Source organism: Acinonyx jubatus, chromosome B1 (genome assembly GCF_027475565.1).
Source record: "Acinonyx jubatus isolate Ajub_Pintada_27869175 chromosome B1, VMU_Ajub_asm_v1.0, whole genome shotgun sequence".
Lineage (NCBI taxonomy): Eukaryota > Metazoa > Chordata > Mammalia > Carnivora > Felidae > Acinonyx > Acinonyx jubatus.
In genome coordinates, this window is record NC_069382.1 from 94887766 (window position 1) to 94901671 (window position 13906).

Consider the following 13906-nt stretch of genomic DNA (forward strand, 5'->3'; position numbering starts at 1 on the left):
CTTACGTTTTCTTTTTTTACAGTGAACATGTATTACCTTTATAATAAGAAAAAATTATTTCCTTAAATAATAAAAAGATTTTAATAATACACATCTTAATCTTATATTTTCAAATTATATAGTGTCAAAATCACTTTCAATTTACATTAGGAAAGGCAAGAATGTGCTAGAGTACTGGAGCATTAACATATTCTCTCAATATGATAAATTCAAGCAACTCAAAACAGTTTTTCTTCCATCTTCAAAACAAACTGCTATTTCTTCATTTAGGTACAAGATGTACATATTGGCACATAAAAGCTGTGTGTGTGTGTGTGTGTGTGTGTGTGTGTGTGTTTAAATCCAGAACCACACTTCATGCAGCAAGATGCTCACGCTGTAAAACGCAAACTGGGCAAGGAGCAGATAAACGACTCCTACTTCACACTTAACGAGGACATGTAAATGGTGGGTGGAACTGGACCAAAATATTTAACATTACTTCTTCCTCTTCTTTTTCTTCTGAGTGCACATAGCTGAATTTGCAAATGACAATTAAACATAAGTATAATGTGACTCCACTGTAAACATAATTTTTCTTTTTTGGAAGACTGAAGAGACATGGTTGAACTGTGGCAAGACTGGCAGACACTAGCAACTGACAGAGGCAAGAAAGGAGAAGCCCTTACCCAGGGCTGACATACAGCCAGTTTACATGGGTGAAGCTGGTTCAGTTGTTAAAATACATAATTCTTCATTACTGATTGGTAAGTAGCTGCTATCTGAGCACCCTGAGGAACCACAGTACCTTGGCTGACCTCTCCACATCTGGCAACTAAAGGAGACAACAGTATACACTATTTCAGCAGTATGGCTGGTGTCTGCCTGATTGTTAATATTTTGAACACCACCTTGTCTCCATCGATATCTCTCTATCCATTCCTAAGCACTGCTGGTCACTAGCTACCATACTTATTCCAGCACTTTCATTTTGCATTTCCAAAGATAGCTACTTTTACAGAGCATCCATGTATATGTTTGGTGTGTGTGTGCTTTAAGAGAAAAAAGTGAAATAAGGGAAATGTTATTTCTTAGAAAATAAAGAATTTCATCGTGGGTGCCAATATTTCAGAATCTCAAATCATCCTGATCAATCCAGAAAGTTGCTTCATTCTCCCACAGTCTAACTTTAAAAAAAAAAAGTTTATTTATTTTTGAGACAGAGAGACAGAGAGAGAGAAACACAGAGAGAGAGAGAGAGAGAGAGAGAGAGAGAGAGAGAATCCCAAGCAGGCTCTACACTGTCAGCATAGAGCCCAATGTGGAGCTTGAACTCACAAACTGTGAGATCATGACCTGAGCTGAAACCAAGAGATGGACACTTAACTGACTGAGCCATCCAGGCACCCCAGCTAATTACTGATACTAACAAGAGCAAAGCATTCATAAATAGAAAGTATAGCACTTTAAAAATTCATCTAAGGACCTAAAAATGTCATCTATGATACAAAATGTCAATGCTTAGACTATCAAAATAACTATTATGAAAGAGATTTATTTTTACCTACAAGGAATGAAAAATAATTCACTAAATACCTAAATAAGAGCTTGGGAATAAGGTTAAACTAGATAACAGAAAAAAATCAACAAAATGGTATAGTTTTTAAAATAAACAAAACCACATTTTAAAAAACTTAATAGTGATTTTAATAAATTAGAGAAAAGAAAATTCCATGACTGTTCAAAATGACTTTTCTAGGAACTGGATTTTCATCAACATATATGGTAGTTATAATGACAGGTTAGTCATTATAGATCTTTTTATTATTGTCCTTGTTCCTGCTTACTTAGGATAAGTTTTTTTGTTTTTTTTAAGTTTATTTATTTATTTTGAGAAAGAATGAGCAAGCACGAGCCAGGGAGGGGCAAAGAGCGAGGGAAAGAGAGAATCCCAAGCAGGCTCAATGCTCAGCACTGAGCCCAATGTTGGGCTTGAACCCATGAACCATGAGATCATAACCTGAGTGGAAATCAAGGGTCAGACACTTAACTGATTGAGCCACCCAGGCACCCCAGGAGGAGTTTTATTTGTAGATATTTCTCCTCTATTTAGAATCATCTCCAAAAGCTAAAAATGTTAACAAGAGCCAAATTTTTTTAAATAGTCAAGTATGTAGGGGCGTCTGGGTGACTCAGTCAGTTGAGCTTCTGACTTCAGCTCAGGTCATCATCACATGGTTCATCAGTTCAAGTCCTGTGTTGGGCTCTGTGCTAACAGCTCAGAGCATGGAGTATGCTTCAGATTCTGTGTCTCCCTCTCTGTCTGTCCTTCCCCTGCTCACACTCTCTCTCTCTCAAAAATAAACATTAAAAAAAAAAACCCTCAGTCAAGTATGTAAGTGCAATTCACGTTATACATGGTCATTTTCAGAATCTTAAAAAAAGAAAACAGTACAAGATGTCCTTATTTTTAATTCATCAAAGAATATAGAAAAAGATTGTCCATACCTGCATGGGTCCAGGAATGCAAGACAGAACCCTTTCTATGTTTTCAGAAGTCACATCCACGTCATTCACAGCAACAAGGACATCACCTGAAAACACAGTAACAAAGGTGGTTGTATGAATATACAAAACCCAAAAAGATCTAGAATTAGAACATTAAAAAGCATCTATTCTGACCTCTTCAAAGTCTATGGAACTCATTATGTATTTTTATACACTTCATTAGCAGCAGAGGTAAGCTCCCACTCCACTCTTTTCTGACATAACACAGCCCAACACAGTGTCATAACTAAATACAACCTATGGAGATTTAAAGAGATGAATATTCTCATTTTGAATATAATTTGAGAGCATTATGTAAACTCAAAGGACAAGTACTGCACTTAGCAAAACTGAATCTATTCACTTAAACCCACAGTGAAAAAATTTAGCTAAAATTTTAATTCAATCCATGTGGCATAACTCAGTATGCTGCAGGATTTGCTGTTATTGATCTATGCCTTTGTTTCAAAGGCCCCAATCATAACAAAATGCACAGCACGTTTTGGTAAAAATCGCCTTCTCCATGGCTTTTCTTTAAATGTGTATGTTTATTAAATTTGGTGGCTTTCATAAAGTAAAGATCAATGTTAAAATGGAAATTTACTTTTACAACATAATTAGAGGTAATATCAAAATACCAATGAGCTTTATTAATAGAAATATATACATACAAGGGTTATTTTTTATCATTTCTAATCAATCATATCATTAGGAAATGGACCAAATAATTAATATTCATCCAACAGATATTTATTGAGCACCTACTATGTACCATTTACTGTTCTAGGCACTACAGATAGAGAATTGAATAAAACAGACAAAAATCTCTACCCTCATGGAACTTCATATGCTTTGGGGAAGACAGATAATAAACATGTATATAGATAATAGCGTTGGTAAACAATTCTCCATCAATCTCTCATGTTTTTGTATATCTTGTAAGCTAAGGCACTGAAAGTCCTTGCTCTGAATTATTTTTTCAAGGATGTTTATGTAGTGAACAGCCTTGGACAACATTGATAATGTTACAGGGAGTAATCATCTGAAAACATGTTTAACAAAGCTCTAAAAGTAGGAACCATACATATATCATCATAACAGGTATGAAAATTAATTTTAGAGTGAGTGTAGTATACAAAATATTTTTAAAAGTTTAGTAGAAAAATTTCTTTTTTTCTTTTTTTTTTTTTTTAATTTTTGAGACAGAAAGAGAGACAGAGTGATAGCAGGGGAGGGGCAGAGAGAGAGGGAGACACAGAATCTAAAGCAGGCTCCAGGCTCTGAGCTGTTTGCACAGAGCCCAATGCAGGGCTCAAACTCATGAATGGCAAGATAATGACCTGAGCCAAAGTTGGACACTTAACTGACTGAACCATGAAGTCGCCCTAAAAAATTTGTGTTTCTATAACAGAAGAGTTATATCCACTTTTCATTCTCCCAGATATTTGTTTGCCTCAAGTTTTTCTCAGCATCTCTGTGACTCAGAAATGGCAGGCTTCCTGGACATCGTATCACTACAGTGGGCAGTATACACTCCAGGAAAGTTCTTTCTCAACAAGGACACAGAAGTCATTAGTATGCACTGTCAAAGGCTAAAAGGAAATGAATTGCATGAATTAGTTTGAATTGTTAGGTAAGAAATGGTGTGTGCTGGTGGAAAATTTTATCGAGATACATTCAAAGTCAAATAAAATATAAAGAGGTAAAATCAGTTTATCACAGTGCTTAAATCTGTTCCTCAATGTAAAATTAATCATTTGAGAAAATCCATCAATTTCTCAGCATCTACTTAATATCAAATGTGTACTGAAGGGTACCAAGGCCCATGAAAAACTAAATGCCAAAGTTTGTTTACTGTTCTATTTATACTATATACAAAATGAATATACAGGTTAAGAAATTATTTTTAATACAAAACTATTACACATAAATACAGGAAAAAGAAAAGCTACATATAAAAATTTTGCCTTTGGGTGTATGTGCTTTTTCTCTTTTTGCTTAATTATATTTTCTAAACTGTCTACATTAAACAAATACTACCATTACAAAAAGAAAAAATTAAAACTCATTATTTTACCTAACAATCCCCACTGTGGTAGGTAGATTAGTGGTCTCCCAAAGTTGTCCACATCTTAATCACTGAAATCTGTGAATGTTACCTTACATGGCAAAAAGGACTTTGCAGATGTATTCAAGTTAAGGATGTTGACATTGGGAGATTATCTAAGTGGGCCCAATGTAATCAGAGGGTATTTATAAGAAAGGAGGCAGGAGGGTCAGAGGCAGAGAGAGACTTGAGGATACTATACTGTTGGCTTTGAAGTTGGAGGAAAGGACCACAAGGCAAGGAATTCCAGTGGCCTCTGAATGCTGGCCAAGGAAAGGGACTCTAGAGAATTCAGAGGAATGTAGTCCTACGGATACTTTGATTTTAGTGCAAGAGGACACATCTTAGACTTCTGACTTCCAGAACTGCAAGATGATAAATTTGTGTTGTTTTAAACCACTAAGTTTGTGGTAATTTGTCACAGCACAAATTACCTGCTTAACAATACAAAATGAAAATGAATACACCTGCCTAACAATACAAAGCAGTCTTGGCTAAGCACCAAATGAGAATCAGGAACTATAAATAATAAAGAACAGATCTGGATACACAGGTACATAGAGGTTGCTGGAGAAAAATAAATCTTGTTAGAGGAGAAAGACTGGGAAATATGTATGTGCCAGCGGTGTGGGACCAGACTGTGAATTTAAATTGGTTATTTAAATTAGGCTGAATCTGACTTCAGGGAGAAGAGAATCTGGCTTTTCAAACATAGTTACCATACTGCCATTTTACACTTTCAAGTTAATGTATTTACCATCAAGGCATTTATTGAAAAATTCTTAAGTTTTGAGAGAATTAACTTTATTATGTATTTTTTGAGCTTCAATACCAATCCTTCATTTATAATATGCAGGCATAAGCAGAAAATTAAGGTCCCTCCTAACCTATCATCCTAGAAATCCTTAAATAATGGTGACTCATATACTGTAACTATCATTCAAAAAGTTTGATTAAGTAAAATATCACATTACCTGATGAGGCTGGAAAAGAAATAGTGCAAGGTTTTTATTTCTCATTAAAATAGAAAATAATAATACAGAAATGTTGGAAAAGTTGTTGATGACCCCAGCATTGTAACCATAATTATTTTTGCAAATTATTTTTAGTCTTTACCTATATTGGCACAAATGAGATATAAAGGAATTTCATCCTTTTAAACCTCTCAAGTCGTAAGAATTCTGATGTTAGTTCGTTGTTTTTATTTATTTTTAATTTATTTTTAATGTTTGTTTATTTTTGAGAGACAGAGAGACAGAGCACCAGTGGTGAGAGGCGGGGAGGGGTGGGGACCAGAGAGAGAGGGAGACACACAATGCGAAGCAGGCTGTCAGCATAGTGCCCAATGCGGGGCTCAAACCCATGAACTGTGAGATCATGACCTGAGCTGAAGTTGGCACTTAACCGACTGAGCCACCCAGGTGCCCCACACTGTTTTTAGATTATAATTTTAATAGTCAAATAACACATGCATTTATTAAATTATAATTCAAATAACCATACTCCAGTTTGACATTTTCATGCTTTTTTATTTTTTACTACTAAAAAATGTTTAAGTAAATGTTTTTTTACGTTTTTTACCTTTTTTAAAGTTTATTAATTTTGAGAGACAGAGACAGAGACAGAGAGCATGAGCGGGGCAGGGGCAGAGAGAGAGACACACACACACAAAATCTGCAGCAGGCTCCAGGCTCTGAGCTGTCAGCAGAACCCGACACGGGACTTGAACCCACAAACCATGAGCTGAAGTTGAACGCTTAACCAATTAGCCACCCAGGTGCCCCTTAAATAAATGTTTTCATGTGCATAGTTTTTCCTTCTTTTACATTTGGGGTCAGCAAACTTCTGTAAAGGGCAAGATAAGTAAATACTTTTGGTTCTGCAGGCCATATGGTTTTGTTGCAGCAACTACTCAAATTTGCAACTGTAGCTTGAAAGCAGCAATAAACAATAAACGAATGTGGCTGTGTTCCAATACAATTTTATTTATAAACATTAATATCTGACTTTCATAAAGTTTTCTTATGTAATAAAATATTGTTCTTTTGATTTTTTTTTTAATCATTGAAAAAGTGAAAGCCATTCTTAGTTTGCAGACTGTACAAAAATGGGTGGTAGGCGTGATATGACATGCAGGCCATGGTTTACAGATCTGTTTTAGGTTCTTTTGGATAAGTGTCTCAAAATGGATTAATTGGTTTAAAAAGTACATTGTTGTAGCTTAATCCTTATTTCCAAATTACATTTTGAAAGGATTAAATAATTTCTTTTCTTTTTCTTCAAAGAGAAATCCTTTGGCACTTCCCCACCCCTTCAAGTGAACACTACAGCAAGTAAAAGAACTTTGTGAATGGAAATCAGAACTTGTAGGTCACAGCTTTATCACTGACTGCCCTTGTTCCTGGGTAAATCATGTAATCCCTTTGGTACTCAGCTGTAGAAGGAATTAACTGCATGAGAAGGTCTCTAGGAAGGCCTAAAAACTCTAAAATTCTATCTTTCCAATGAACTCACTGCTTCAGTTTCTTTCCTTTACTGCTGAGTCGAGTACCACAGGCAAAATGTGGGAAAGAAATGTGAGGAAGGAGAGACAAACACAGGAGAGTTCCCTTCAATGAGAAAATTGAAATGTTGCAAGTATTACAGAAGGTGAAAATAAAAATGTGTATCAAATAACAACATGCAAAATATTAAAGAATAAAACCATCCATTATATACTCATAAAAAAAATCCATCTTTTTTAAAAAAGCACATCAGGGGTGCCTGGGTAGCTCAGTTGGCTAGGTGTCTGACTTTTGATTTTGGCTCAGATCACGATCTCATGGTTCATGAGATCGAGCTCCACGTGGGGCTCTGACAGTGCAGAGCCTGCTTGGGATTTTCTCTCTCCTTCTCTGCCTTTCCTCCCCTGTTCATGTGCACTAACATACTCTCTTTCTCTCACTCTCAAAATAAACAAATAAACATTAAAAAAAACTGTTTGGTTTAAAAAACAAAAAAAGTACTTCAAATGTTTTAACTGGAAACAACCAGAATGTCCATCAACAGTGAAATGGAAATATAATAGTGTACATTCCAATGGGATACTATATAGCAACAACTTGGATATTTCTCACAGATTATAATAAAGAAAATAAACACATGGGAATGCACACCATATATTTCTATTTATATGAAGTTCAAGAAGAGGCAAAATAAAACAATAAGAAAAGAGGAGGAGGTAAAATCAACTCTATTGATAGAAAACTTGACTTTCACATTACCTTTGGGAGAGGGTATTAACTGGGAGGAGGCACCATGGAGACTTCTGGGTACTGGAAATGTTCTATATCTTGATCTGGGTGGCAGTTACACAGGTACATACATATGACAAAATTTGCTGAATGTACACTTAAGATTTGTCCATCTTATGAATGTATGTTATACCTCAAAAAGATTTTTAAAAAGCAAAAAAGAAAACTTCAAAAAATTTAAAAGAGAAATAGCACAATATGTCATATAAAAAAAGCTATTCAGTGATCACAGGTGAGAACATTAGAAGTTACATAATAAGAGCTTAAAATAAAAATTTTAGGGATACCTGATTGGCTCAGTCAGTACAGCATGTGACCTTTGATCTTGGGGTTGTAAGTTTTTTTTTTAATTTTTTTTCAATGTTTATTTATTTTTGACAGAGAGAGAGTGAGAGAGAGAGAGAAAGAGAGAGAGAGAGAGAGACTGAGCATGAGTGGGGGAGGGGCAGAGACAGAGGGAGACACAGAATCAGAAGCAGGCTCCAGGCTCTGAGCTTTCAGCACAGAGCCTGAAGCGGGGCTCAAACTCACGATTTGTGAAATCATGACCTGAGCCGATGTTGGGACACCTAACCAACTGAGCCACCCAGGTACCCCTCGGGGTTGTAAGTTTGAGTCCCATATTGGGTAGAGAGATTATTTAAAAATAAAATCTTTGAAATAAAAAAATAAAAACTTTGTGTTATTGTTGAACTGAAACAATCTGCTGGGGGTGTATGTGTCTAGAATATTAATGTGTGATTTCTCTAACCCTATTCTTCCTAATCCTTAAAAAAACACCTAGTTAAACAAAAATGGGTCATCTTGAAGAAGAAAAAGTCACCAAGGTGACATGCAGTTTCTAGGGTGTAGGCAAAAAGAGGATTTGCTTTGGTCTGGGGATGGAGGCTGGTACTGGTAGTCAAGAAGCAATCAGCTATCAAACTTTAAGAAAAACTCAGAAATAAAAATAAAAAATAAATATGCAAGTCGGTAGTAAGAAGAGCAAAAATGGCACTGAAAAATGCAGCAAAATCCCCAAAATCCAGGTACAGAAGAATCAGAATAGAATAGAGGTCTGCTGTCTTGAAAGGACAGAATGAAAAGAGTCACCAGTCTCACTGTCTTGGCTAATGGACTTTAGGCAAAGGAGGGTCATCCTCCAGCTAGACAATAGCAGAAGTCACCCCAGCAAACTGCGTTACCAGGACAAAGTTTTCATGATCCTCCTGCCTATAGGGTTACCTCAGAGCTCACCCACAGACTTCAGTGTGAAATGAAAGTATGAAAGAAACAAATGAGAAATTCCATTTTGTGGAATTATCAAACTGACCATGACATTAAAATAGTCCATTATTTATTCCCAAAGTATCAACTTTATTTTTTTTGTAACTTTAAAAATATATAACATAATCATAAAATTAAAAATCTGAAAAAATAGAGAAACAAATCAACCATAATGTATCCACACTAACCCAACACTATTAGCATTTTGCTGTATTTCTATTTACATCTAATTGTTTTCCTTACACATATTTTTTAGTTTATGCATTTATTCAGTAAATGTTTTTGAGGGCTTATTTATCAACCAAGTGTTTTGCCATGCACCAAAGATGAAATAATCATTTTATTCTGACAATTTTTTAACCTATTAGTAAGTCATAAATGCTTCCATTATGGAAATGAAATCATGAACCTCATTTTTCTAACTTTTCATTGTTATTCAATACACATGCAGAAAAGTGCACAAATTGTAGTGTTACAACAATAAATGATCAAAAACTGAACACATCCATGTAACCACATTCAGGTCAGAAAGTACACTACCAGCATCCTGGGTATCTTTAATTATTTTAAAGATTAACAACAGGACTACCTAGTAGTTTCTTCCTCTCTATAGTTCATTCTCTTTCTTCCCATACAGTTGGTGCAGAAAGATCAGGCCTAGAGGTAAGGCCTAGGTATTAGGAGTGAAGATCAGGGGAAAGAAAACATGGAAGTGCATGCTCACTGACCATAACCACCTCTCTACTAGGTTTCAAGAGGGATGAGTAAAAAGAATCTTAGAGATTTGTCTATAAATCAGTCCAAGTAGGTCCCGAGCAGAGGCCCCAGATAAATACAGACAGTACATTAGCTGGAGTTTCCCATCACGTGGTACCTAGAATTACGGTGGTTGGCACGACCAAGCAGGATTTCATAAGCATGAATCCTGGCCTCCTCTGATAGAATGAAAAGAATAAAACTTAGACATATTTTACAAAAAAGAAAGCTGAGGACCTGAGAGAATGTAAGCATGCATTAGCTTCTTTTCCAGCTATCCGTTGCTGCATAATGAATGACCCCAAAACTAAGTTGTTTAAAACAACAACCACCATTTATTATCTTTCCTGGTTCTGGGGTTGACTAGCCAAGGGTCTCACTCAGGGTTCCTCACAAAGTTGCAGCCAGCTGGAGCTGGAGTCATCCAGAAGACTTCTTCACTCATGTGTGGTAGCTGATGTTGCAGGGTGGCTGAGGCCTCAGCCAGAGTACTACTCATGGCCTCTTTATGTACACCGGCCTTGCTCCTGTACAGAATGGCAACTAGATTCCAAGAATACAAGGCAGAGGCTGCATCACCTTTTATGATCCTACCTCTGAAATCACATAATACTATTTGAGCTGTAGTCACAGGCCCATGACACGCGCCAGGGGGTATAGGCGGTGACACAAACACTGTAACTCTCCATGGGAGGAGTATCAACATTACTTTGTAAGATGAGAACGTGGAGATCTTGTTGCAACCATTTGGAACACACACTGCACAGATGCTCATCCTACATGATTCATCCTCGTAAACCCCCATGATGGCACTTATCATACTATGTGAAACTGTCTGCCTGTTTCTGACTCATCTCTTCCACCAGAGTATGAGCTTCCTAAGAGGAGTAACTAGATCATTAGAGTAATCTTTGTATTCCTGACACTTAGCAGATGCTCAAAAATTTAATGAATCAATGAACAAACAAATGCAACTCAGACTTAAAGAAATATTTTTTAGGTGCGCCTGGGTGGCTCAGTCAGTTAAGCGTCCTACTTCAGTTCAGGTCATGATCTCGTGGCTCGTGGGTTCAAATCCCGCATCGGCCTCTGTGCTGACAGCTTGGAGCCTGGAGCCTGCTTCGGATTCTGTGTCTCCCTTTTTTTTTGCTCCTCCCCTACTTGTGCTGTTTCTCTCTCTCTCTCTCTCTGTCTCTGTCTGTCTCTCTCAAAAATAAACATTAAAATTTTTTTTTAATATTTTAAAAACATGTTTCTAAAGTATCTATAAAAGTTCCTTTATCTAAATCTTATAGGCTGAGTCAACCTAAAAAACTGTCAGCTTTTAGATTTATTAATAATTTTTAAGTTTCATTAAGAATATATTCTCACATCTGACTAATATAGCTTTCCCTAAGTAATAAAGTTGCTACTGATGCAACCATTATATCCAACAGCTAAAAATGTATTAGCAACACAAAATGCTCACTTTAATATACATTCAGAATAACTTCGGGATTTATTTTTTTCCCTTGAAATTGATGAGATATTTTATGACAAGCACCCTTGAAAGGAAATTTACGTACAACATCACTGTGGCTAAATATGCCAAATGAAACAATTTAAAACCACTCCAAGAACTTAGTGTACTCAAGTACAAACATACAATTTAAAAGTATTTTTATTCATAAATTACATATTATTTTATGCTATTGGGTATAGGTCATTCAAATCTAACTTATCACTGTAAAATCAACTTATTTTCTTTTTCTTGTCAGGAAATATAACCAAGATGAAATAAAATTATATAATTCAAAACTCAAAAATTAGTTAAGCTATTCCTTGGCCTAAACAAGGCACACACACATTCAACTCACCAAAGTACTTATTTAAAGAACACTATGCCTTGCAGTATACCAATGCTTAAACAATTTCACTGCTGTCCCAAATATCATCAAGCAGTCCTTAATCTGTTGAGACTTTGGATATAATTCTGTTTTGATCACATGTCTCAAAAGGCATTACTAATCATGAATCTCTGCAAACAAGAACAGATGTTCACCAACAACACTTACCAATTAATATCTGACCACTCTTCATAGCAGATCCTCCTGGCAACAGGCCATGGACCACAAGTCTCTCTCCACTGCCCTGTTTTCCAGTTTTTTTCCAGCTCCACTTGGTCTGATGAATAATCCCAACCAGTACTTCCAGAAGCTTCAGCTGCTCTTTGGCTTTGGTCACAGTTAACTTTTTGGGGTTTACATAAATATTCACGTCTTTGTATCGCTGTTGGACAACCACTCCTGTTTTCTGGTTGGACTGATGCTTTAGAATGGACACTGGTTCATTGTCATTGCTATTTTTTTTATTGTAGCGCTTGGGTAAAAGGCTTTTACTTTTTAAAATTTTCGTAAACCGCTTGAGTTTAGGTTCATACTTTTTTCCTTCTTTGTAATCATCCTCTTCAATTATAATCTCATTTTCACTAAACCTGACATGGTTCACAGTAGGAGTCTCAGGAAGAAGGCTTTCTTCTTCATCCTCACTCAATTCCAAATAAAATAATTCTCCATTTTTCCGCACACTGTCCAGCCATTCAGGTTCAACATCACTATGAAAAAGAGAAAAGATAATCTGAATAGCAGCCAACATAAGAAAAATAGCTACGTCTTTTGGGCACAGGTGGTACAGAGAGGTGGGAGGTGGTGAAAATTCTTTGATTCTTTCAAAGTCTCCTTGCTATTTCTAATTTATTGTAAACATCAACATTATTTCCTAGGATACTTTTTGTAGAGTCTTGAAGAAGTGGGGTTGGAGGACAGGGATCAAAAAGGCACCAGTGATAGAAAAAAAAAAATAAAAAGGAAATGGCCTCCTTCTAGAATCTAAGGGTATCTTTTATTATTATTTTAATTCAGCCTCTGTATGGTTATTGTTCACTTTAGACATTTCACTGGATAATAATTTACATTAATAGTTGATTATGCAATTATATCCAGACATAAGCCATTTGGAAACTGGACACAAAAACATCGTATTTGCACAGAAATAATTCATCGTGGCTGTCATGTTAAATGAAAGCTAAAGCCTACCACTATTAATAAGATTTGTTTATACAATAAACTTCCAAAAAAAGAAACATTCACCTCACCATAAAATCCTTGCTCAAAATGACCAGTTTATAATCACAGTTAGTAACGATTGCTTCCATAACTTATAATTTCTGTAAAACTCCTTTTTGTGAATAATTGTAGTAAGAAAAGTAAACCACATATTACATAATTTGTCACGTGATTGCTTAAAAAAAAAAACCTTTTAACTGGGAAGTAGGCCACCGAAAAAAAGCAAAAGTATTGCTATTAAAATGACTGAAACAGCGTTAAAAAACAAAATGCTCATCTTAAGGTAACAAACCTAATCATGAACTCTACCCTGCCTGTTCAATGTTACGAACACCCTACCTTTCAAACTGCTATTTTTAAAAGCAAAACTGGTTACAGTGAAAAATATAATATGTAAAGAGAGTCTTTCCGAAACATCAGCTGTAATATCCTGATGTAAAAGGGTATAATTTGTGTTCTAATCATTCCATCAAACAGACATTTCTGTTTCTGCAGTGTTTATTAGCAACTCTGGTTCTTTTAAAAGTTAGCTATCTCTCTAAAAACTATGAAAATTAACCTCCTAAAAATGTACTCTTCTATTACGCAACTCTGAAACTAACCACTGATCTTGTTTGTGGTTGGTCATTAATACATAATTTTCAACTATATACTAATGGCTAAAAAAAGGCATAACTAGTCCCAAATATCAAATGTGTGGCATCATTTTGGCACCACTTAGCACCAGGTATTAACCATTTATCAGTTGGTTTAACCACATCTATCTGCATCCACAGAAATTAGTATTTAATAACTCTGCAATTCTACTCTGAAGATTCTAAATAAATGTCTCCAATCATAAAAAACTTAGATAA

At 35.7% G+C, this 13906-nt stretch overlaps 1 protein-coding gene across 2 annotated transcripts in view; it reads right to left on the bottom strand.

Moving 5' to 3' along the window:
- Positions 1 to 13906, bottom strand: part of INTU (inturned planar cell polarity protein) — an 86544-nt gene that overhangs the window by 60393 nt on the left and 12245 nt on the right. For both annotated transcript variants that reach the window (XM_027065760.2, XM_015086613.3), the window contains exons 2-3: positions 12003 to 12541; positions 2488 to 2573 (exon numbers count right to left, since the gene is read on the bottom strand). In XM_027065760.2, coding sequence (XP_026921561.1) covers positions 2488 to 2573; positions 12003 to 12541 — 625 coding nt within the window. The remainder of the gene's footprint in view (positions 1 to 2487; positions 2574 to 12002; positions 12542 to 13906) is intronic.